Genomic DNA, 25,821 nt, shown 5'->3' with positions numbered 1-25,821 from the left:
CCTTCTATAAAATGAGATAACATCACACATCTCCCTTCAGTCTTCAGCTACTAACAAAATGAATTTGGAAGAGTAGAGAGAATGAGCGTGACAGTGAATTTCAGCCTAATAAGGTTCAATTCTTAAGCTCCGTTTTAAAGGGAAGGAGGGAAAGAAAAGTCGGCACTGTGATAGTCTTTTTGCAGTATTTAAAGGGTGCATTAGAAGGCTATGAACAGATGTCTTTTTGTAACTGACAAAATAATTCCTGGTGAAAATGCTAGACATCAAAACATAAGCTTTGCAAACTAAAACCAGAACTGGCTAATTATTAGGAAAAAATGGAAGGAATAGTGTTGTGTGAATATTACAAAATTTAAAAACACTCCAAGCTCTAACTATGTGATAGAATTGCACAGTGAGACAAGTATATCGACACCAAAAAAGAGAAGATGGGACTATGGGAAAATGTAAAAGGAGCTTTATTGCAACCAGAATGCTTGCTAATAGAATTAGTTTTTTTTCTCATACTGCAAGTAGTAGTCCGTGCAGTGCAGTCCCGTGTGGAGTGCAGCTGCTTTCTTCCGCAGCACGCTTTGGTGTAGGGTCATTGTGGATGACTGGGCAAAGGAGCGCAGAAGCCAGGTCAGTAGCTCTGACGTGTACTTGGTAACAGCCCTACCTGGCAAAGCATCGCAGCTGCTTCAGACAATAAGGAGGAGGGCTGTAGAAGGTTCCTCTAAGCTTAAAGCCTGTTCACATAGGCTAAATTGGCTAGAGTGAATTCATCTTTCTGGCACTGGGCAGTGTTGTATAGACAACCTCAAACCAATTTGTGATATTTTGTGTCTATGCTCTGTTATGCCATGTTACAGAGCACGTTTTTAGTTTGGTTTTGTGCCTCAAGCAAGCTGTTGTCATGAGCAATTTGGAAAGCTTTTGGGAAAAGGGGGATTAAAAGACAACTCAGTTTTTTGAAGTTAAAATGTTCACAGTGAATTTCCTTGGACTGCTGCAGGGTTATATGGCACTTATGAAGGAAGATGGCGTACCTGATGACATGAAAGGCAAAGACAAGATTGTATTTGGAAACATTCACCAGATTTATGACTGGCACAGAGAGTACGTATTAACTTCAAAACCATCTGTTGAACAATTCTACCTAATAAATACTAGACTGATTTTTAGAAATTATTTTTTTCCTCAATTATTCAGATATAAGGTGAATACAGTTGATCTTGTGCTTTGTTGTAGATACTGTAGATTCAGCTTACAAATGTTGGTATGACAGATTTCCTTTAAATAAGAATGCTATACATAGCAAGTGCTTCAACTGAGAATCTGTAGTACGGATAGTATTACATACAAAAGTTCGTATTTTGTTTTCAAAAACGTTTTCTCCAAGAATACAGTCTAAAGAATTTGTTAGGGGATAGCATGATAATATGAGCACATCAGGCAGTCAGGCTAGGAAGCAGAAAAGTTTCAATCAATATATGAAATTCAAGAATTTTCTTAATGAACACCAATATCTTTTCATCTTGGCCTGGATTCAGTTTGTCCTTTTGGAAATCTATATTAAATTCTACAGTGTTAACGTTGTCATTTTGGACATACATTAATATCCAAAGCTGCTGATAGGGAACACAAAGTGGACCTTACAGTAAAGCCACTTCACCTTGCAATTACCTGTTGCTATAGAGTGTGCTATCAGAAAAAAATACTTACTCTGCTTATGTTCAGCTTCTTTTTAGGAGAGTTGGAGAAGTGCCTTGAAGATCCAGAAAAGCTGGGATCCCTGTTTGTTAAGCATGTAAGCGCAAAGATCTTTGTTGTCAGACCCCTATTGCTGCTACTGACCAACATGCTTGATTATTAAGGATTCACTTATGGTACAACATGGTTAAGAAAGTGCTGTAAAATATTCTTCTCTGTAAGAGATGGAGAGATAGCTTATGAATAGACTAAGTAAAAGCTCCAGGTTTTGTCCCCGGTATCTTCCTGTGGAGGGGAAATATGAATAAGGGCCCCATTTCTCAATTCAGTTCTAGTTCTGTGCAAGGGAATTGTCATTTCAATATGACACCTGCCTTCTAATCCCAGGTATCCACAAAGTACCGTGGAACATAGGAAAACAAAAATAGGAAGGAGGCTCTTCTTTCTCATTTCAGTGCATTCTAGTTCTGTATCCTTTTCCCTTCTGAGAATCACACTAGTGGTTGAGATTCCTCTGTCTTCATTTGGGGAAGGAATTGACAATGCCAGAAATTCATGATGTTTAATTTTAGTCCAACATGGTACCCTTTATAGCTTTATACAAGTCCCTGTTTTTCCACTTTTCGTTTCTTTATTAAAAAGAATGACCTTGTGATACATGTGGATGTTACACCACTTCGGAAGGAAATCGGATGAAGTAGTTATCTAGAAACTAGATACCAAAACTCAGGACACATCAGACATGCCACTGATCGGTCATTTTGGTGTCTCTTTGTGTAGAAATACCATTTAATATCTGTTGGAGATGAGGTCTCAAGGTACTCTATGCAAGACAGCAGAAAGCAAACTTGCCTGCTAAACGTGATCATTTGCACAAGCGTGCAAAGACTGAAGACAGACTAGATTAAAGCAGATTTAATGGGTTTCAGATTTTCCCTTAAGTCTGCATTTGAAGTCAATACCAGGGTAGCAAAAAAAAAAGCACTGAATGAAACAGGAATGGAACAGTAACACTGGAAGCCAGGCCTAATTCCTGGACTAATGGTGGGGAATGAGCTGTTTCATTTCTGAGGGATTATTGGGGGAAAAAAAAAAAAGGCATGTGCAGAGGGCAGAATTCTGGCACTGGTAAAATGGGAAACCTGTTTCTGATTGCTGTTTTACGTGCTCCTGGTCTATTTGTAACTGAGTTGTCTTTGAAAGGCACCCTTACCACTCCAGATGGAAAGGCAAACTGTGATGCTATTACAACATCCTCTAGCAAAACCCTGGCTATCAGCTAGAACATGATGATTCAGTTCCTGCTCTTAATCTGAGTCCTTTTCAATCTCCATCTTATTTCTTCTTTTGCTTTGCGTTTGGCTTCACTGGTCAGTACTCCCTAAGTCTCTGAGCAGCAAAGCCTCTGACAGCAACCCGAAGCTAGTGAAATGATAAAGGTTTTGGAGTAGGTGGTAGTCACATATGGTGTGTCTGCGTTTCCTAACCGGCAAGGTCAGTAATCAGGAATGAAAATCTTAAGGCTGAAGTTATGCTCTGTCTCTTTTTCTTTGTAGCCTTGATGTTAAAAGCACATACGCAAAATGCAGAATCGGAGTTAAAAAATACTAGGGCCACAGTTTCCAGCCTACAACCACCATTTCCAGGCTATGTCACCCACGTCCCCACTCTAACTCCAGTAGGACAGTGAATACTAAATAGAAGACTTGAGAGGTTTCTCCTAACTACTCTGTACTATTAAACAGGAGGATATCATTTTTCTAATATATTATTATAATAATCATATTATTAAAATTAAATAAAAAATATGCTGTTTCAAAAGTTCCATCCGTTGCTCTTGCTAAAAGAAAAATGTAACCATTTTCATACTTAATTTAATTGTGGGACCTGCTAAGCCGTCGTTTCTAAACACCTGTTGTTCAGGAGTATTTATAGCTGTGGCAATTTTTTGACTTGTGTTGCCTTTCTAAAATCATCGCGATATTCCCAAATAAATGTGTTTTCAGGTCTGTAATTTCTGCATATGTAGCTGCTTCTTTTCCTCAAAAGGACCTTTTAAAGTTCATGCTTTTGAATAGCTGTACTTCTTAAAATAATATTCCATTTCAATATGGCATGTTTTTTTCTTGATGATGATGTATCATTCTGTATCTTTGCTCTTCTAGGAGAGAAGGTTGCACATGTACATAGTTTACTGCCAAAACAAACCAAAGTCTGAGCACATTGTCTCAGAATACATTGATACGTTTTTTGAGGTAAGTTCCTGAGAGAGGATATATGCAAAGTGAAGGGTGTGCACAAATCGTAAGCATTGTCAGAGCTGTTGACCAAAACAAAAATAAACCAAAAAAAGCACACACACCCCCCAAAAAAGGCAGCGTATATTGCTGTTACTGTTTTAAATTACAATTTTCTGCTATTTCTGTTCTGATATCTCAAGTCCGATACAGGCTCCTAGAGATGTATTAATCTCTAGAGGAAGAAAGCTAAAATTTAGTTATTAGATATTAATTTATCAGTAGTTTATTCTCATCCTTATTAGCCCTAGCTCAGGTAGTTAACAGTGCATATTATATGAAGTGGCAATTTTGGATAAGCAAAGATCATTATTGAAAATAGCCTATATACAACCTGTGATTGAAAAATTCCGTTTCACTCTACAGTCTTTTCTAAAGAAAGATATTGAAGTTGCTTGGATAGGAGAATACTTTGGAAACAGAGCTGATGCAGATGAGGGGAAGGACTCTAGCTTTTGCTAACTGAAGATTACTTTCTCCTTGAACTTTTGCCAATTTCTGCTCTGGTAGCCATTAATAGCGATATAGCCTACTGTGTTTCTAACTCAGTAAAACAAAACAAAGTTGTTTCTAACTGAACAAACAAAAAAATTGTTTTCTAAACAGGATCTAAAGCAGCGCCTGGGCCACAGACTTCAGCTGACGGACTTGCTAATAAAACCTGTGCAGAGAATTATGAAGTACCAGCTGTTACTAAAGGTAAAGTGATGTCGAGATGGATGATTTAATATATGTGTTAATGGATGTGTTTTCCTTTTTAAATTATGCTGGTGCTTTTCCACCCTCCTCCCAAACAGAACCCAGATTTATAAGCAATGTCGTATGATAATTTTCTGAGCATGTTCAGATAGTTATAAAAACTGCAGTAAATAGCTTGAGCAGAATTTTGCTTTTTCTTTTAACAGTTAAAGACTAAATGAAGTCAAGTCAGTGACTTGGAAATGTTTAGAATTTGTACCAATATCATACAAAGGGAAGAGGGATCTCCCAACTGTTTTCAGATGTAAACGTGATAAGAGTTGTATTTGTCTGTGTGTCTTCTGCAGTCTGTCATTCTCTGACAGAGGATAGCAAATTCAGATTTTCTAAGATTTCTCTTTGCTGATTAACAAGAAAAGAACTCATGTTACTGTTTTTTTCTTTCTTTTTCAGGACTTCCTCAAATATTCGAAAAAAGCTAATCTTGACACAACAGAACTAGAGGTACTTGAGATTTTCTCTTAGTCATTTGAATGCTCTTTACTCTGAACTTCTCTTGTTTTGACACAGTCATGTTCCTTTTCTGATCTTCTTGAGAATGTGATTATAATTGTTTACTTTTTGCACTTCTGTTCTAAAGCTACCCATAGCAAATGAAAAAAAAATTTATGCTGCTAACTCATTTGGAAGATAAAGCTTTGACTTTTTATTTGTCTTGAACAGAGAGCTGTAGAGGTCATGTGTATAGTACCAAAACGGTGTAATGACATGATGAATGTTGGCCGCCTGCAAGGATTTGATGTAAGTTGGCTGGGGTTTTGCTTAGAGTTTTTGTCAGGTTCTCTAGAAATTAACTATTAATGTTGCGGGGAGAAATGAGGTAGGGTGCTCCCTCACTATCTGGTTAGCTGGTGCAAAAAGCAGTGAATGAAAAATCAAGTCTTAGCTCTGCCAAGGACTTTTTCCTCACACACTTAGCCTGTTGTGTCAGTCATGCTAGGTAAGTCCTGCAAAACCTAGGGAGCACTGGTGTTATTACAGTTCCCTTGTTGACTAGTGACTTGCAAAACAGTGAAGTAATCAGTTATCAGCAGGTGAGCAGACCTGGCTCCAGTAATGTAGACAAAGGAGGCCTGGCTAAGGTCAGTAGAGTACGTGAGGGAACTGTAGCCCTTCTCCTTGTTTTTCTAAGTCTAGAAGAGATGCAAATTGGCTGTTGAAGCAGTAGCATGCATCATCCAGACCATAGTCACATGTTCTACGTGGAAAGCCCTTTCTGATCTGTTATGCAGGTATGAACTTGAATTCTTTCGGCACCCTGGAAAACATTGGAAGAATATATGAGTTACTGTGGGAGCTACTGAGAATAGAGAGATTAAAGCTTTAGTGTTACAAGCCTCAAATTGCAGTATGAATTGAAAAGAGTGTAGTGGATTTTGTTTGGTGTTTTTTTTTTTCTTGATGATGATTTTTTTCTGAGAGAGGGCACAAGAATGCCTTGTGTATAGGACGATCAATGAATACATAATGGTCAGTGACACTCAGAAACTGAGAAATACACAAAGCTGTTTTGGCATGAGCATCTGCTCAGAAAGGTTGATTGGGGAAAGAAATTAAGAACAGCACTAAATGTGTTTCTGCTTGCCTCTGTGTTTAGGGTAAAATTGTAGCCCAGGGTAAGCTCCTGCTCCAGGACACATTCTTGGTTACAGACCAGGACACGGGACTTCTGCCACGCTGCAAGGAGAGACGGGTCTTCCTGTTTGAGCAGATTGTCATTTTCAGTGAGCTGCTAGATAAAAAGAAAGGTTTCTCCATGCCCGGATTCTTGTTTAAAAACAGTATCAAGGTAACTGTTGTGTGTGAGTCTTTGCGTCCCCTGCACAAACTCTGCTAAGGTAACAGTTTCCGATTCAGTGTGGAGTCACTAGTGACGTCTAGATGTGCAATCATAAAGTACAGTGAGGTGTCAGTCTTTTCCTGAAATTACTACTTACCAAATTTGTGCTCACTCTGATGATAAATGGAAATCTTTGGATCCTAATACCCTGATGCTTCCCATGTGAAGCATACCAAAACAGGTGTTCTTGTACAAAGCTGGACAAGCATTCACAAAAAGTTTAGTCTTCAGCTCTGTGCTGTGTGTATGCCACATTGCAAAGTCATTGCAAACAAAGATAACTCTTTATGTGTCCCTTATTTTCAGTTTCAGCTGAAATCAGTAGGTAACATTTTAAGTAGTGCCACCTTCTTAGACCTGTCAGCTCTTCCTCAAACAAAAAGCGTTTACCCCCACTTCGAGCTTTCCCTGAAATGAAAACTGATGATAGTAGAGCCCACCAGCCCTCCTCATGACGCTTTTTGGGTGGACCTTGCGTCCCCTAATTCACCTCAGTGCTCTGCCTGCCAGCCAAGCATCCTGTTCAGCGCTGGCTGGACAGCCTGTTCTGTGGCATTGCTGTATCTGCAACAGAAGCCTTTGGTGTGGGCCAGCAGTAGAGCTCCATAGCAGGCTCAGCATTTTAAATAACTCAAAGGGAGAATGAGGGAGGATGGAGAACATGGGGCCATACTGACCAGCTGGAGATTGCTCAGGCACAGTGTGTCAGTAAGCTGTATGCTGATCCTTAGTTTACTGTAATCCTTCGTTTCGTGGTAGTATTTTACTGAAGGAAAAGATGGTCATCATTTGAAGATCTGACTCTCAGCTCCTAAGTAAGAGATTTTAGAGCTATATTTCTCATAAAATATGTGAAGTAAATTCTCCTTTTTTTCACGAAGGTGAGTTGCCTTTCCCTGGAGGAAAATGTGGACAGCGATCCATGTAAATTTGCACTAACATCAAGAACGGGCGATGTCACGGAGACCTTTATTTTGCATTCTGCCAGTCCAGGAGTCCGCCAGTTATGGATCCATGAAATTAACCAAATTTTGGAAAACCAGCGCAACTTTTTAAATGGTAAATTATTTCCTCTCACTGAAAGTTCATAATTGAACGACTTCTCTCTCATTTGTTTCTTGGCTTTGAAATGTTTTGCAAGTTTCCTTTTTCCTGATCTAATACAGAACAGTTGGGGAATATGTGCCACATTTCTGCTTCAGAACAGATGCTAGCGTTTATTATAAGAGCGGTAGTCTGAATTTACATGGTGTTCTCTTGCTGAAATTTTCCAAATGTTTTGTAGGAGTGAATCAAGATTGGCACCATCCGTTGAGGTGGGGAGCTTGTGTACCCCTTTTAAGCAAATGCAGGCCTTTAAAGGCTAAAACCAAGTGGAATTTTAAGCATCTGAATAGATATTCAGGATATATTTTGCTAGTCTTATTTTGGTTGCCATTGTTGTCACATCTTACTGTGGCAACAACATTCAGATTCTGCAGGAGAGAAGTAGAAGACAGTAATGTCTGCTGTGACACTTGAAGTTTCTTGCTTTATTTTTGTATCCATCGGTTGTTGCCCCAATCTAGATTTTTTTTTTTTTTTTTAAGAGTTGTGATGAATGGAACAATGCGCTGAGAATTCAGTCACACCTGGGTTTTTTTTCCCAGCTTGGCTGCTGACTGACAATGTGACCTGGAGGAAAACATTCCTCCCTGGTTTCAGATTTTTCTTCTGTAATAGAGGTACATATAGGAGGTTACGAAGGTGTGATATAACAAAGTGACTTGAGGTCTACAGCATGACCAGCATCTCTAAGGGAATTTCTCTTATTTGAACAGCACTCTCCTTTTGCCAGTAACCACGTCTGTTTTATACATTTTTTCTGTTCCCTTCCTGCCCTCCTTTCCCTGATCACCTCCCCTCCTGCCCCCATTGCAGCCTTGACGTCCCCAATCGAGTACCAGAGGAACCACAGTGGTGGTGGAGGCGGCAGCGGGAGCAGCAGCGGTAACAGCAGCGGCCCCAGCAGCTGTAGTGGCATCCCCAGCTCCAGCCGTAGCCGGCCATCCCGGATCCCCCAGCCTGTCAGACACCATTCCCCAGTCCTGGTCTCCTCTGCAGCCTCGGCCCAAGCAGAGGCAGACAAGATGTCAGGTATGTCCATTCACAATCTCTCCCTGCCACACTACAACACCTCCTTAGAAACTGGCCTGAGCCAGCCAGACAGGCACCCTCCCAATGCAGAACCGGACGGTCCTCAGAGAGAAGCTGAGCAGATTCCCAAGATGAAAGTTATTGAAAGTCCCAGGAAGACAGCGGGAAACGTTTCTGGCTCAGCTGACGGAGCCCAGAAAGACTCACGTGGAAGCTCAGAGGACAGTCGATCAAGAAACAGCATAGGATCACTGACGCTTGGGAAGCCAAGGCCAGGAACCATCTCACCACTGAACTCTCCTCTCTCCACGACTTTCCCTTCTCCTTTTGGCAAAGAAACCTTTCCACCCAGCAGCCCCCTGCAGAAGGGCTCCTTTTGGAGCTCCATCCCAGCATCCCCTGCCAGCCGCCCTGGCTCCTTCACTTTCCCTGGGGACAATGACTCCCTCCAGCGGCAGGTCCACCGCCACTCTTCACACAGCAAGGACACAGACCGCATGAGCACATGCTCCTCGACCAGCGAGCAGTCAGTTCACTCCACCCAGAGTAATGGGGTAAGAGCGGAGCACCTCTGTCCTGCGAGCTCTTCTAAAACCTTCCCACGCTCCCTTTCTGTGCGTTACCATCACTCTCCGTACTAACTTCTGGCTCTCCAGTGCTGTACTGCTCTGAAATAATCAACTGTTCGAGTATCTTCTGCACATTAAAAAAACAAAATTGTCTACTTCTCTGTGTATGTATGCATACAAACATGGGTATGTATACAGACACAAAAGCAACTGCTAACATTAGACGCGACTTCTGCCTCTGCTGAAAACATAGATCACTAGGCTGGTACTAACTTGCTCTCCTTGCTTTTTGTCTCTAATTTGAAGGCACATAATTAACATGCTGAAGCGTGGCAGCCAGAGCACCTTGGGGCATGCATTGCAGCCAGCACTTAAATCTGACTTCGAGATTTTGGCAGATTGCCACGGGGCTTTTTTTTCCCTTTCACGCACAAATCCGCCACCATTGTCCTGTTGAGTTTTAACTTCGCGGAGACATCTACAGTACGTTCCCTGGGCTGCTTGATTTTTATTTTTTATTGGTTTATTTCCCCCCCCTTCTCCTTTCAGCCTTAGTTGATGTACAACATTCTTTTTTTAAATCCTGTGTCTGATCAAGGAAGCTTCCTGAAATCCACTCAAAATAGGCCAACAAAACCTAGCTAAAATAATCCACGTTCTACTACAACCAAAACAAATAGCGGCTCCACTTGTCTCTTCTGCTTTGTAAGAAGAACTGGCTTAGGGCATCTGGAGATTCAACCTTTTAGTATGCACGTGGTGTGTTTGTGCGGAAAGCTGGGGTATCAACAGAATCCACATTCTCTGTCAAAACGTCCACCAGGAAATGCAACACAGCAATCACAGGGGCATGTGCAAATATAAAGCAAAACTTTCAAGGCACTTGCCATGGATGTGGTAGGCAGGCTATGGTGCCTTTCTTTTTAAACTCACATTTGATTTTTCTCTCACTAAGTGTTCCGTTCACAAATGTTTGTTTTTCCACTCTCTCACAAATCGTATGCAATACCAGTTTTGCAAATCACCTAACTTGCCGGACTTTTTTTAAATGCATGCATTTCTTTTTAGAACTGTTTTAACACACAGAGCTTTCTTGACTTCTTAGTTCTTACACTTACTTTTGTAATAGCTTCAGAAGAAAAAATGATGCTTTGCATGTATTGTATTTTTATCCCGATCTTCCTTCAGCTTTCCGTTTGATTTAGCTCTGTCTTGTGTTTCTCTTCAGTCTAGCAAAATGTGATGATAATATAATATCTGGGATAATTTGAGTATTTTGCAATTCCTTCATAATATGTGAATCAAGATGGTGATACTTTTTATCTGCAGAGAAAACTTGCATAGTATTAATTGGTCTTCCATTAAAAAAAGTGAGAGGGAGAGACGGAATGGCACTGAGTTTTCAAAACATTTGAGTTTTGATATTATCTCAGCAAAGACACCATTGTTTTTATCTTACTGTAAAACGTCATATCTGAATGCATGCCTTCTGCTTCACAACTATGTTTCTTTTAGTTGGGTAATTGAGAGGAGTCATAATTCTTCATTTATAACCTCATTTCTAGACCATGCTTTAGCAAGATTTCACACCATGTTCAACATGCTAGAGAAAATGGGTTGTGAAGGTTTATTCTGATTTAACCGTTTGTGTGTGTGTATTTAACTGCACATGTGGTTAAGGTTGGCTACTTGCAGAGAAGTTATTTCTAAGAAGAAGAAAAAGGAATTGATTTTGCTAGTATTTCAGGAATATGGGAGCATTTTTTATATTTTGATTGTAATTCCTCCTCTAATCCCGTAATTGAAGTCTGTGATGACCAGCAGAACTTGCAATAGAAAAACATTAACTGTGTGAGACTAATTACTTCCTTGCAAGGCAAAAGAAAAGGCTGTCTTTCTGTAGTGAGAATAAATTCTGATATAAACACGTTCACGAGAACATTTGTCACTTAATAGTTAGCAGACGCAGATTTGTCTGTCCTTGTTGAAAATAAGAAATATGCAGATTTTAATATGATCCTTCAAGATTTAACTATGAAAAACAAATGTTATATTACCGGAAGGTCAGTCCTGCAGTTATACAAATCCTGCTGCATGATATGAAACAGTATGTTCAGGAATAGTGTGTGGGGCAAGATTTGGGGCTTAGGTTGCTTTTGCTACTTCCTTTCCTCTCCTCCTGTAAGTCTAGCAGAAGGAGTTTAGAAAAGCAACTTTCTCTGAATAGAGTTGGGTTTTGTCTATCTTAAAGAATCTAGCAAGCTGTAATCTTAATTTAAACAATGAATGAAAATGAGACCCTTTTTTTGGTTCTACTATCCCTGGTTTGCCTGAATCACAGAAGGGGCTTGCTAATGAAAAAGATCACACAGACAGTCCTCTAAGCCAAATAAAATGAGTTCTCCGGCTGGAAATACAGCCTCTGGAATTAAACATAAATTGTCCTTTACTAGAGGTACAATCCAGGATGAGATCTTTCTTTGTGGTAGCATTTGTCTCATCATCCTAGCAGGGGAAAAAAGACAGAATGGACTTGACTCACACAGATGAATAAAATAGTTCTGGAATACAATGTACAGACTATCTGGAAGCCCAGGCATCAGTGTGCTGCACATGCTATGAATGAGTAATCTGAGATTATTCCTTTCCAAATATCTTAGTTTCTCAGTAGGCTAGCCAGCCAAAACGCTCATTGGGAATCACAGGCAGCAAGAGATGGAGTGACTTGTTCAAGGCCATTAGCAGGTCGGAAGAGAACGTGGTTTTCCAGTCTCCTAGTGTACCATGCCATCCACTCCCCGCTCCGGTATCTCCTCAACACTGCGGGGAGAAATATTTGACAATTTTGAGAAGAAATGATGTTTTAATCCTGTGTGCCAGGCTTTCCCTTCACTGCTAGCACGTATGTGGTGCTAACGTGTGGTTAGACTACATGGGACGTAGTAGTCTCCAGCTACAGCTGGATACTGATTTCTTCCTTCAACTTAGCTACTACTAAGCAACAGTGAGCCGTCACTGGTAGTTAACTGAAACAGTTTGAAGTAAGAACAGAGATAAAAGATGGGCATACATGCCTCATGCCACATCATTAATAGGCCATCCCCTTTGTTTTTAACTTGTTTCAAGAAGGAAATAACTTACTTCACGGAATAGATTGCGTAGTCTGATAATAGATTTCACATTTCTGTTTATTAAACCTAATGAGAAATGCATGCAAATGGACAAAATGAGTCTTACTTTTAAAAAATAATAATTTCCAGTGGTTTCATGTCCAGGAGAAGGTTTTTTGGTTTGAAAAGTAGCATGACTTTTGATGTACACCTGATCAACCGTAATTAGCTCTCTGCAAATGCTCGATGAGGAAACCTGTGCATTTGAAAGAACAAACCTGACCATAGAGATTCAACCAGGGACAAGCTTTGAGGTTTTGAGAGGCGCTGTCAAAAGCCTCTTTTGTACCTTGTCGTGTTTTGTGTGCAGAAGGCTGGTGTCTGAGATCTGGCAAATAATACTGGGAAAGACTATATATATTTTTCATTGTTGGGATTTCCAGTCTTTATGAGGTAAAGTCTTGATTTTGAAACTGCACCTATAAGATCATGAAAAACTGTCCTACGCACTGTGCTGTAGTTTTGTTGCCTGATAAAGATGTGAGGTTCAGTGTCAGAGACTGAAAGGAAGACGAGTTGAGATCTATGTGTAAACCGACCCTTAGTTAGTGAAGTAACGGTGAGTAAAAGTAATGGGAATGTATTTCTGCAGCTGCTGTATGTGAAGGTATTCAAAGATAAAACTAATTTGCACAAGCTAAATAGACACAGGCAGCTTTAAAAGAGAAGTCGCAGCTCTTTTCTTTGACTACAGCGTAAGTTATGTGGATTATGCAGGTAATGTAGCAGGCCAAGAACAGCCTGTCTTCTTCATGAACTTTAAATGTGATTCTTTTTTCTCCCCCTCTTTGTGCTTCCAATTGACACTTGCAGAGTGAAAGTAGCAGCAGTAGCAATATCTCCACCATGCTGGTGACACACGATTACACGGCAGTGAAGGAGGATGAGATAAATGTCTACCAAGGAGAGGTCGTGCAGATTCTAGCCAGCAACCAACAGAACATGTTTTTGGTGTTCAGAGCCGCCACTGATCAGTGCCCCGCAGCCGAGGGCTGGATTCCCGGCTATGTCTTGGGGCATACCAGTGCAGTCATCATTGACAACCCTGATGGAACCATCAAGTGAGTGCCTGGGTGTGTGTAGAAGGGGAGGAGGAAGAAAAACTTCCAATTTAGTCAAGGCTTTGAACCTTTTAAACCAAAAGTTGATGTGATCTATGAGAAATAAATTAACATCAAGCAGAATGAGTACTTGAGAGGTCCCTTAGCAAACTTCAAAACATAAGCTAGTAAGAAAGCACCCAGAAGCATGTGTTCTTTATTAAAAAGCTGTAGTAGTGCAATCTTCTGGGAAAAGATGATGAAAGAATACCTGATGTAAGGGCAGAAATAGTTACTGCTTTATTTAATAGAATGACTTATCAGGCTAGACACCTTCATTTAGAAAAACAGTCAGGGAATGTTTGTTCCAAGTGAAACAAGATTTCGGAGTTCCCAGATCTCTACTTTGAACCACAAACCTATTGAGAATGGCTGGTTGTGCTAGGAAGATCTCTCTCTCGAATGTGCGATGGGAGAAATTGTATCAAAGTAAAAAAAGCAGTAAAGCTTTATGTAAAGCTTCTATAGGCTATATTTTATATGGATTTCATACTGATCATTGCTCAGTTTGATTGACAGTTTGTATTTTTGTATAGAAAGTTTACCATTCAAGCAATGATTTCAGAAATACTGAGCTACAGACTCATCTTACTAGCTTGCTTACAGTTTTAACCAAGAGTAGTATCTCTTACGGAGTATTTCATTTCAGTATACGTTAATTAAAGGAAATAACATTTTGACATACTCTTCCAATGCCATTTGAAACTCAAGTGTATAACACATAGCCTGGAGTTGACAAAAATTGATCAAAGTTTAATGTTCTGTATTCAGGAAGTCTACGTCTTGGCACACAGCACTCCGTTTAAGGAAGAAATCTGAGAAAAAAGATAAAGACGGCAAAAGGGAAGGCAAGCTAGAAAACGGTTACCGGAAATCCCGAGAAGGACTTGCCAACAAGGTTTCTGTAAAGGTAAATGTTGTGAAGGTGTAGTACTTTCCAAAAGGAGCCATGTTGGGATTTCCTTAAAAGTAGCTTCTGTCAGAATTTCACATGAAGGAATTGGAGGCAACACTAGTTTTAATGGGCAGTGTTTGCCAAATCTCCAAACAGGAAGATAAAATCTTCGAGCCTGCAAGTGTAACGTAGCGTAAGGATACTGCAGAAAGAACAGAGTGGTGTGAAAATTCTGGTATTCAGATGTTTCTTGGATCTTTGTGGGTACAGCTAACTTCAAGCCATCCTTGTGTTTTGTTTTCTACTATTTTTTAATTTGTTATAATGTTATAAGGATGTTAATTCTGTAACTTCTCCTTTCCAGCTTCTCAACCCCAATTACATTTATGATGGTAAGTTGCTTTAATTTTTAAATTCTCAGTAAATATAATTTGATCACAACATGATTTAATTTGTTTAAATTTGCTTGAAATTAATTGCATCAGGAACTGAGTGTTTTCTATCAAGATACACATAGGCTCTTTTTTGATAAAGGAGATAGTTAATGAAAGATGTCATATTTATATTTTAAGATGCAAGGAACACATTTTTTGTTCATAAGTCCAAGTCATAGAAAATACAAGGACCATATGACACATTTTTCAGAAAGATTTGCACTCTCTACTGCATTTGCATGGAGCCTGTGTGGAAGTTAAGCCTTGCTGAATTTGTAAAATATTAAGGCCAGGAGTTAGAGACCTTCTGCTTCGTTTTTAACCCGACACCCTAGGGAACGTTCAGGGCCTCTCCAGTGCAGAGGCTGATCAGAACAAAGAATAGTGTCTCTCTGGGGTCAGCGCCAAACTGGGTTTTTATCTTAATACACAGAGCTAAACTTTTTTAGTTTCACCTGTATGCAAAAAGATAAACCACTACAGTGCCGCAGTGGATGAGTGAGGTGTTTCGCGTTCTCTTTTGCAAACTTAGCAGAGCACGTCCTTAAATACTTTTCACTGTAAGGTTTCTCCAGCTTGCCATAAACAGAGTGTTTGGTTCACCAAGGTAGGCTTCAGGGTTAACCATGGCATAGCGGTAGTGTTGTGTCCAAGTTCTTGCAGAGAAAAGTTCAGTAGTTCTGCAGAGCCCCAGGAAGTGGCCTAACCGTGGATGTGCGCCGAGGGTAGAGGGATAGATAAAACCTTGGAAATCTGAAGCACCATACTACTTTGTCTAACAGAAAAGAGAGAGCACAAGGAATAGAAAAGCAAATTGATTAACTTTAATTGACCTAATGCCATTAATTTTCTTTTTCCAGTTCCCCCAGAGTTTATAATACCATTGAGTGAGGTAACATGTGAGACAGGAGAGACCATCGTGCTTAGGTGTAAAGTCTGTGGTCGCCCCAAGGCTTCCATTACTTGGAAGGGTCCTGATCATAACACACTGAGCAATGACGGTCATCACAGCATTTCATACAGGTACAGTAATTTGTGTGATGTTCAACAGGAATTGCTGAGACTGTTATGTTTTCTGTTTGCACCCTTGGTGTAGGATAGCTCTTGACTTTGAGGCATGAAGATAGGGTTGTCCTCACACAGAAATCTTTTTCTGAAAATGTTTTGTAGCTTCTATATGTGGCTGGGATACTCTCATGTCATATTCATTTGATTTTTCAAAACAAAGAAAATTAGCTGGTACTCCTGATTAGCTATTGCAGAAGCTGTTGTGGTTCTGTCAGGCTGACCTAGTGCTTGAACCAGGACGGTATGTTGTGACGTGCCAGTGCTATGGCATGCCTTCTGCCAATCCCTTCTTTTCGTTAGTGCCATACCATCGTTTTTGAGGCAAATGGCTGCTTTCAGATCATACTATGGTATTTTGCAAAGAAAAGCCTCTGGTTCCTACTGACATGGCAGTGTCACCATCTTCATTGTTGAAGCATGGAAATTAGCATTTTTGTTCGGTTTTAGCTTTGCCATGATAAAACTCAACAGACTAACTGGTAACTCAAAGCACCTTATTAATAAGAGAAATTGCTGTATTTAGAATGTGAAACTGCATGTTAGAAAAGTGGGTTTTTTTCTGAAAATGCATTCTTTTATATACAGAAAATGTTGTTTAATGAGTAACTGCGGTGTGAAGAAATGTCTTATTTATGAATTATGCTCTCAATTCAGAATAAGGGTTTTTTTTGTGAAAACTTTCCTCTTTAATAGATAGAAGAGTACATCATCTTCTTAGAGGTTGTATGGTATAGCCCAACTTACCTGCAAACTTGGTGGCATATTATACTATTCTTTTTTTATCTGCTGCTGCTTTTTCCTTTCCGCTGGGCTTTTTTTTTTCTTATGGGAAACAGAGGCACTGTGGCAGCTCTGCTGCTGCAGCCGGGACCATTGTGAAAGATGAGTAAGATGTGCTAGGTTTAATTCACTGTAATCCAATATTGTTACAGAATTATATCCATTAAATCTTGTTGGCTGTGGCTGACAGATTTTTAGCAATAATAATCATTAAATGTTCTTTGAGCTGCGGAGGAGGGTCATGTTCCTGTGTTCCTGAAACTTACATTCCTTTTTTTCCCTGAAATTGAGTCATATGATGAAGACCATGGCAAATAGTTTTTATTTCAGTCAGTCAAATGACTTGCAGTAACTGGGATGAATGCAAAGGAAAGCGATAAGAATAATATAAAATCTTGAAAACATGCCTAATTGTGAAAAAATAACACAATGTTAGGGTTGTTTCAAGCCTAGAGGTGAAAAGTGTAGACTTGCCAAGTATTCAGATTTGTAAGAGACTTTTGCAAATAAAATTATCTGCTGTTCATGCCCATGGCAGATGGTCAAAACAGTACTATAAATGAATTGCACAGAGGAAGATTTAAGTAGACATTTAAAGACAAACCAACAAACAAAAAGGGTGGTTGAGCAGTGAGAAAGATCAAGGAAGAATCTGCAGAATCTTTCTCCTGGGGTCTTACGTAGCTTATTGCTCTGTCCGCACTGGAGCAGAGGGAAAACTTAAGTCTTTTTCAGTTTCCTCCCATCCTCATTCTCCCAGATTCTGAGGTCTCCAAAGTTGTGCACCTTTTGTCTTGAAGGTGGAGCCCATTCTTACAAGGGATGAATGCTCTGAAAGTACAAATGTTAGATCAGCTTCTATATGCTGGGAGTCAGGGGTGGAAACTAACCTTTCCTAAAGAACAGTGATGGATGGTTGTCTCGATACAGCTTTTTATAATTTGAAGGAAGTAGAGGAAGCAGGGAGAAACAGGGGAAGCATTTGATTTTTCAAACACAGTGGAACCTGAGATGCACTGAGACAGTGTCAGTGAGGATGTTTTTGTAATAGTCTGCAGGACATTCCAAGGTACTTGATGGACACGAATTGCTCAAATTCTGGTAGACGCTTCTGAAATGGCAGGGACAGGGTTAGTAATGTTTGTCCAGAGAGAGAGAGAGAGAGAGGGACTGGAGAATAAGAAAAATGAATAATATCAGTCTAACTTTTCCTGATTTCCATAGCTTAAGGTCTGTTAAATGAATATAAAGTTAATGGATGCCATTGTATTTCCCAGTGACTTAGGAGAGGCTTCACTGAAAATCATTGGCGTCACTGCAGAAGACGATGGTATCTATACATGTATAGCTGCAAACGATATGGGTTCGGTTTCATCTTCCGCCAGTCTACGAGTTTTAGGTAGGCCTGTCTCTTTGATTATTTTTATTTTCTAATCTAACTGCATTCAAAGTGTCTGGTACCCATAGTACAGGAAAAAGAAAACTCCAACTCTTGGGCATCCCTCTGTTAAAGGAGTATTATAACAAACCTTTTCACTTGTGATGTATGACTTGTTTCCACAGGCATAGTTCACTTCTAGGATGTAACTAATCAGAGGTTCATACAGACAAGATGCCTAGACAGTGCTGTAATTGTGCATTTACCCTGTCTGTCAATACTAGTTCAAACATACTATGATAAAATCATATTCCGTCATCTGCATTCTTAATTTAGTCTCAATGAATGTTTCTCAGCTAACACGTATAATTTCTAAAGCGTACCGATAATAAAAGAGTACCATTGATCTGTGTTTTAATATGCATCTTTGCTTGACTTGTAAAGCCACAGTGTTTAGGAGATACAACTATTTCTTGTCTTTGCATCATGGATCTACACTTAAGTTACATTATTTCAATACCTGAAGTGAGGGGCCACCTGAATGCTTGTGAGAGAATGAAAAAGAAACCTGCAAAGATGAAAATGCCTGTATTTTGGAGGCAGACAGCAAAGGAAAAAAAAAAAGTTTTTTACTTGATGTGTTTGATGGCATAGCTTCAGTTTGCTGTTTGTGCAGTCAGTTATTCTTCTCTTAAGTGGTCAAGATCCTCCATTTTTAGAAATAGAGAAACCCAGTGAGACAGCAGGATAGTAGGCTTTCTTACATGCAGTTTATAACAATTGATGCTATCTGGGTCCTTTAATCTGTTGAGAAGCAGATTAGCCTCTCATTTTCAATTCTCACTCCATTGGTAAGAATTGATTAATAGATTTTAGGTGGAATGGCTTATCTCAAATTGACTCATGTAAAAGAAAGTAAGATATGAAGTGCTGCATTCTGTCTTTGTACATCTGTCCCAGCTGATATGAGGACTTGTACGGTTGTCCTGAACTTCTCCAAAATATGTTTTCTTCCCTTTTTTCTAAAAACTTTGCCATTTTCCTGGAATGTTGAAACCAGTCTGTGAAATATGATGTCCCTTCTAAAACCTCATCTGAAATTTTGGGGGGTTTATAATCAGTGCTGCCACTTCGAGCTCTGCCTGTTAGCAGCCACAGTCAGTGCCTTACTGCCAACATATTGAGGTGGTGATTATTCCCAGTGCTGCCTGCCCACTGACCCATGACAGCCTGTAGTTAAGCCCTAGGATGGGTGTGTTGCAATATATAAAAGAGGCAGAAAATAAAATTTAACCCTTTACACTATTGTTTCCTGAAAAACAGAGCTTTTTTTTCCAGTAACTGCTACACTATCTGATCACCTTTTTTTTTTTTTACCCCAGTGGCAGGTAAATTGTTGATAATGAGACATAATGTAAGATACCTATTCTTTTTGCTGTTTCCTTCAACTCACCAAGGTTACGCATTCCTGTACAGACAGTTCCCACTGCACCTGAATTAGTTCCACTGTAGAATTTGTTCTGCTGCATTGGCCAGGCTGCTTTGGTGTGTAATCCAGTTTGTCTTGCTGCCACCCTGTGTCATATGGGAATTAACAGGATGGGATGATTCCACTGATGGTATCTCAGCCAAGGAAACTTTCTAGTCAGGGGAGTAAAAAGCTCTTGATGGACAAGGATCAATGTGAAACTGTGCGCTTTGAGGAACTAGTGTAATGAGTTTCCTTCCTACACCAGTACAGAAGCCCAAAACTGTGATTTGGCCAGAATCAGAGTCACAGAAGTCTTGTAGACTGAACTACTGTCTTTCAGCCACAGTCCTTGGTCTTACTGACCTTGTCCAAAAGTGTCCAAAAGCATTCACTTTTCAATCACAACTAAACCAGAATTTGGTATGTCATGTGCAGTTACTCTGCAACTAGACTCCAGAAGACAGGCAGCTGTATTTCCCTAGCCCTTCTACTCAGCTCTACTAATATTTTTGTAAAGAAGTTCTGGCTCCTGTTTTTCTGGGCCCATCCTACTCTTAATTTCCCTGGTCCATAAGAGCAAGATGAAAACTCTAAGGCTGTAGCACAAAGTAAGGTTTTAACATCAATCTATGAAGTCTTTTTCAGTCCTTTGGACTTGAAGGACTTGCCATTTGATTGTGGTCAATTCTTGTGCATTATCTGGTGCAAAGATTAAAGAATACTCTTTGCCTTCTGTTGCTGCAGTAGTTTTTACAGGCCATCAATAAAGTAGTTGATTACAGAAATAACTTTCTTTCTGAGCTGCAAGTGGATGGGCAATATGAGGCCATGATTTGCTTTTCAATATGAACACATTCAGCTTCAAACAGAAGACAACAGGGGCCCTTCTGACTGAGGCACTTTCTTCCTGAAAAATCTGTTCCTAAACTGAATATGAAGTCCAAATGTTTCTCCTTTTGCAAACATATAAACAGTCCATTGGTTATAACGACAACAGTTTAGTTCTGAGGAGGATCTGACTATATTAAATTTTGGCCATACTGTCGTTCTCTTTTTTTTGTAGGTCCTGGAAGTGATGGGATCATGGTAATCTGGAAGGACAACTTTGATTCCCTCTACAGTGAAGTGGCTGAGCTTGGCAGGTGCGTTCTATAGTTCTATATGCTGATCTCCAAAGTTGTCTATGTCAAAATATGAACTTCTCTTTCAAAAAACGAAATTGTCTTTAAAAAATACTTATCATATGAGCCTAAAAGGCCAGAATTACGTTGGATTAAATAGAAATGTGGAAGCGAAAATCTTACCAGCACTAGATGGCACTACATAAACAGAACGTATTTAGACTGAAGTGGTATCGTAGATTAAGGGATTTTATTTTTTTTTTTTTAAGCATGCCTTACAGTGACTGACACTGCTTCTGTAGTGAAGCTCTCCTAAACTTTTTTATTTAGAGATGAAAATTACAGGCAAAGAAAGTGTGAAAATGGGCAAAATAAGTCACGTAGAACATACATTTGTCCAACTTACTGATGATTTTTGAAAGCTGGACACTATTCTGACTTGAATTGTCTGTAAATGCAGTAAAACAGATCTTTATCAGGAGCTAATTATTTATACAGACACATTTTGTAGACAATGCATGCACTGAAAACTCTTCTTTATGTCCAGACACTGCTCTGTAAGTGTAGCTTATTAGAAATCTAAAATTAGATCTCTCTCAGGATATCTTTCAAGGTAAATGTATGTCCTTAGTGCATCTCTCAGTTAATTCTTTCCTTTCAATATTGTATTCCAGGGGCAGATTTTCTGTCGTTAAGAAGTGCGACCAGAAGGGAACCAAGCGAGCAGTAGCCACTAAGTTTGTGAATAAGAAGTTGATGAAGCGAGACCAGGTTACCCATGAACTTGGAGTCATGCAGAATCTCCAGCATCCCCAGCTCATTGGCCTTCTCGATACCTTTGAGACCTCCACCAACTACATACTAGTGTTAGAAATGTGTGTGGACTCTAACATTATCTGTAAAATGCAATTTCTACAGCTGACTTTCAGGGGCATTTATAGTGGTTTATGAATAAGGAAATTTAAGATTTCATAGAAGTTTGAAAACACCTAAGTAAACTATTGCAGGTGTCTAATGCTGTTATTAAAATGTTGAGTTTAATACTCAGAAGGAAACAAGTTGAGATATTAAACTGATACGTGGATTGCTATCATAGTCTGAAGGTCCAGGAATTATTTTATGTCAAGTTGTTGCACAAGTGAATTATGAATGTTGTGATCTGATAGCTCAATATCAAATCTCCTCCATACCCTACTCCTCTGTCTTCTAGGTGCCACAGGCAACAGTTATTCCTGTAGTCTATGGCCTGTTAAGTTTTTCTTTCAGTTCTGATGTATGGATACAAAAATATAACCCTTGTAAAATATAACCCTTGTAATTCCAATAGGGCTGACCAGGGTCGCCTTCTAGACTATGTCGTGCGATGGGGAAACCTCACGGAAGGGAAGATCAGACTCTACCTGGGAGAGATTCTGGAAGCTGTGCAGTATCTTCACAACTGCAGGATAGCACATTTGGACCTAAAGGTGAGGAGTGAATGGTATTCCTGGCAGTGTGTGCCATTCCAGGCATAAAAAACTCCCTTTTCTAGGAAACTGACGGCTAGAAACATAGAACTGTGAATTGCTTTGAGGCTGTATGAAGGGTATGGGTCAGGGCTCCATCTCCAAATGCTTTAGATCACTCATAGCCAGCAAAGCAGAAAAATTGGAATTCCCTATGCTTTCTCCTTAAAGCTTCCTGATCCTGTGTGGTCCTTTGTGCTGGAAATAATTGCTGTCAGGAACAGTTTTGTTTGATTTTTATTTATTCATTTATTTATTTACTTTCTGAGATCCATTTCTTTCTCAAGAAGTGTAGAATTTGTTGTGAGAGAGACTACTTTTCTTCTGTTCCTGCAAATCTGTTTCTCATCTTTGCACTCTGAGGGCTGTGATATCTATGTGAATGGTACCTCTTTGGGCCTCTGTTCTACCCCTTGAATTTTACTTGAGCCACAAGGATTTGATGCATTCTAGTAGCAAAAACTATATAAGAAGGTCTTAATGTGAATATTAATTAAAAACTTATGCTGTTTTTTTAGTACCTGTTTTTGAATAATGAGGAATTTCAGCATTGACAAGTCACCTTGTAGGCAGGGTCTCTTTAGCCAAAAAGGGTCATGATGAGAAAAAGCAAAAAGAGCTTGCATCTTACCTCTGCATACTTCTGTTTTCCAAGCAGAACCAGTCTGGTCTGCATATCATTTAATTTTCTCTAGTGCTATATGGAGTTCACCAGTACTTTTTCCAGTCTCAGGGTACATACAGATGAATTAATTAAAAACTAGTTGTAGGTAAGTCACTCTTACTTTTGCTAAGATCACCACTACAGTAGCAGTAGCTTCAGAAATAAAACCATAAAAATAATTCCATTTTCAGCTCACCAATAGTGGGGCAGATCTCTTGAAGCCATGTGAATCCAACAGGCTCTTCTGCTGCCATAGTCTCATGACAGTGCCTGACTTCCATCTATACAGCCACTTCCCTTAAAGAATGACCAAGTAAAGCAAAGTTCTGTTGAAAGCAGCATGAAAATTCTGACCAGGTCTTCCAATATTTAAATGCAAGGGTTTTATTGTCTCTCTGTCATAAAGCAAATAGAGAAGTTGTTTTATTCACTCTCTATTTGTAATTACTGTTCTGTAAGCTTAAGTTCCCAAACACAGGTTCCTGTGAAATTTTTCAGAGCTGCTGTTGCAAACATCTGCAGTATTATCTGGCAGCACTATGTTTCCTGCAAAAGTTACAGTGCCAGGGGCTAAAACACATTCGTTGCATACTGTAGTTGGCAAGAAACTGCCTGCTGGTGGGTCTGGGAGAAGCCATGGTAGGACTGCCTAGGAGCTTTGCAGAGCTGGCCTCCAGCAGCAATCCTTGTAGCTTGCAGCTGTTTGTTACGTTCTTGAGCTGACAGCACCGGCTGGGAAACAGAAACGTTAGAGCATTAAATGTTTGTTAGACTCACTTGAAAAACAACATTTTAACTTTTGCTTTTATGTTTTCTAGCCTGAAAATATTTTGGTGGACCAGAGTTCCACCAAGCCAACAATAAAACTGGCTGACTTTGGAGACGCAGTCCAGCTCAATACCACGTATTATATCCACCAGTTACTTGGAAACCCAGAGTTTGCAGCTCCTGAAATTATTCTTGGAAATCCTGTTTCCCTCACTTCAGATGTTTGGAGCATTGGAGTGCTCACATATGTCCTTCTTAGTGGCGTCTCTCCTTTCCTGGATGAAAGCGTAGAGGAAACTTGCCTGAATATTTGCCGCTTAGACTTTAGTTTCCCAGATGACTACTTCAAAGGAGTTAGCCAGAAGGCCAAAGATTTTGTATGCTTCCTACTTCAGGATGACCCAGCTAAGCGTCCCTCGGCTGCACTGGCCCTCCAGGAGCAATGGCTGCAGCTGGGGAATAGCAAAAGTGCTGACAGCATCGACATATCCAGACTGACTTCGTTCATTGAGCGGCGAAAACACCAGAATGATGTTCGACCCATCCGTAGCATTAAAAACTTCTTACAGAGCAGGCTCTTGCCAAGAGTTTGACCTTGCTTGAAGTTCTCTCTCATTCTCTTTCACCTGCCAATCCGACTGGAGATGGACTCCTCCTGCCGATCAATCAGACTGGAGATAGACTCCTCCTGCCAATCAATCAGACTGGAGATAGACTCCTCTTGCCAATCAGCTGTTGACTTGAATTTTGAGGAAAGCAAACCCCGAGCCAACCACCTGCTAGCGAATGTTCCTGCGCAAACGCGTTCCGGGGGACCTGCGCGGGGTGGCGCGGGGGACTGGCGATGCAGACTTCACTGGGGTGGAGGACGATAGCACTGTACTCTGCAAAAAAGCAGTCACGAGCGATACAGTAACAGTATTTTATTCAGGTTTCTGCAAAAAAAAAAAAAATAGTTTTTTTAATAAACAAGAGTTGAATTTTGCAAGTGAACTTAACTACCGTTTTCAAGATTTATTCAAGGAAGAAATGCCTATGTTCAAAGCACTGGTGTTAAACAAAAATGATATCATGCCTGGAGAAGACTCACCAAAACGGCTGCCCGTTGATACGGCCTCCATTTATAACATCTGGTTTTCACTTGGTCCTAGAGCTTTCCAGTTGCCTCGCCTGTATGTATCTCACGTAGCAGTGCACTGAGATCAGACTCTGCTTTTAAGTGCATCCAACCTCAAAAGTTTTTGCATACAAATAGAATGAATCGTTTTGCTCTGATAAAATGTAGGCCTTACTTGTATATAGACTGTTACCTGCCTTCAGTCTGTAATTTTTTTTTTTTTTCCTCCCCTCCCCTAATCCTTTTCCCCCCCTCCTTCCTAAATGGTGGTATACCACTGTGCGGGTCTTCAGTTTGGGTCAGTACTCACTGTCCCCTTAGAAAAGGACTTTGGGTTGGTGCCCAGCTTGCCGACCTGATTGTCAAGCAGTATACAGCAGGATGAAATACTGTAAATGCACTCATTTGGGATTTTGTTTTCTTTCATATCATGTGCAATGTTGTGGCTTTAACATTTTATGCAACTATTTATGAGGACCTCTGTTGTAACTGTAATAAATATATAGAAAAAGCACATACTTAGTACGGCGAGCTTTATGGTTTTGTTTGTGTGTTTGGGGTTTCTGGGTGGGCAGGGGCGGGTGTGTTGTACCACACTGTCATCATTAGTTTAAGATGAGGGTTAGCATAGAATTTAGTCAAGACTAGTCGGTTTTAAGGATTGTTCAAAAAAAAAAAAAAAAAAAGGTTTGTATCCCAAATCTCAAACTGGTTAAGAAGTAGGGTGACACTTTTTAAAATTTATTATTATATTCAAAATGCCAAAGTCTGACTTTCCCAAAAGCAGTCTCAACACTTACTACTTTTTAGAATTTTCAGATCTGTGTTTACTTCTTTCTGTGAAATGAACAAATGAATTTTGTGTTCTTTGGTGAAGAATACATTCAGAAAGTAGAGGTCAGATGAGGAGACTCTGACACGTAATGTAATTGTCTTAGTAACTGTTTTTAAGGTTGAAGTAATATTAACGTGAGCTATTTAAAAAAAAAAAAACAGAGATGATTTTCTGTACATCACTGAGTTCATATGGGTGTGTTGTCATCTATGTTTGTGT

The 25,821-nt window shown here is 39.8% G+C and overlaps 1 protein-coding gene across 1 annotated transcript in view; it reads left to right on the top strand.

Moving 5' to 3' along the window:
- Positions 1–25,002, top strand: part of TRIO (trio Rho guanine nucleotide exchange factor) — a 261,915-nt gene extending 236,913 nt beyond the window's left edge. The window contains exons 40-57 of the mRNA XM_086608471.1: positions 998–1,101; positions 1,723–1,792; positions 3,861–3,950; positions 4,599–4,691; positions 5,145–5,195; positions 5,415–5,492; positions 6,349–6,540; positions 7,473–7,650; positions 8,512–9,281; positions 13,280–13,527; positions 14,338–14,476; positions 14,826–14,853; positions 15,756–15,918; positions 18,021–18,142; positions 20,656–20,734; positions 21,388–21,588; positions 22,041–22,179; positions 23,701–25,002. Of these exons, the coding sequence (XP_086464597.1) occupies positions 998–1,101; positions 1,723–1,792; positions 3,861–3,950; positions 4,599–4,691; positions 5,145–5,195; positions 5,415–5,492; positions 6,349–6,540; positions 7,473–7,650; positions 8,512–9,281; positions 13,280–13,527; positions 14,338–14,476; positions 14,826–14,853; positions 15,756–15,918; positions 18,021–18,142; positions 20,656–20,734; positions 21,388–21,588; positions 22,041–22,179; positions 23,701–24,243 (3,288 nt within the window). The 3' untranslated portion in view covers positions 24,244–25,002. The remainder of the gene's footprint in view (positions 1–997; positions 1,102–1,722; positions 1,793–3,860; positions 3,951–4,598; positions 4,692–5,144; positions 5,196–5,414; positions 5,493–6,348; positions 6,541–7,472; positions 7,651–8,511; positions 9,282–13,279; positions 13,528–14,337; positions 14,477–14,825; positions 14,854–15,755; positions 15,919–18,020; positions 18,143–20,655; positions 20,735–21,387; positions 21,589–22,040; positions 22,180–23,700) is intronic.
- Positions 25,003–25,821: the final 819 nt, after the last annotated feature.

Source organism: Tauraco erythrolophus, chromosome 3, assembly GCF_009769465.1.
Source record: "Tauraco erythrolophus isolate bTauEry1 chromosome 3, bTauEry1.pri, whole genome shotgun sequence".
Taxonomy (NCBI): domain Eukaryota; kingdom Metazoa; phylum Chordata; class Aves; order Musophagiformes; family Musophagidae; genus Tauraco; species Tauraco erythrolophus.
Note: the sequence above shows the minus strand (reverse complement) of the source record. Positions and strands in the feature narration are given on the sequence as shown.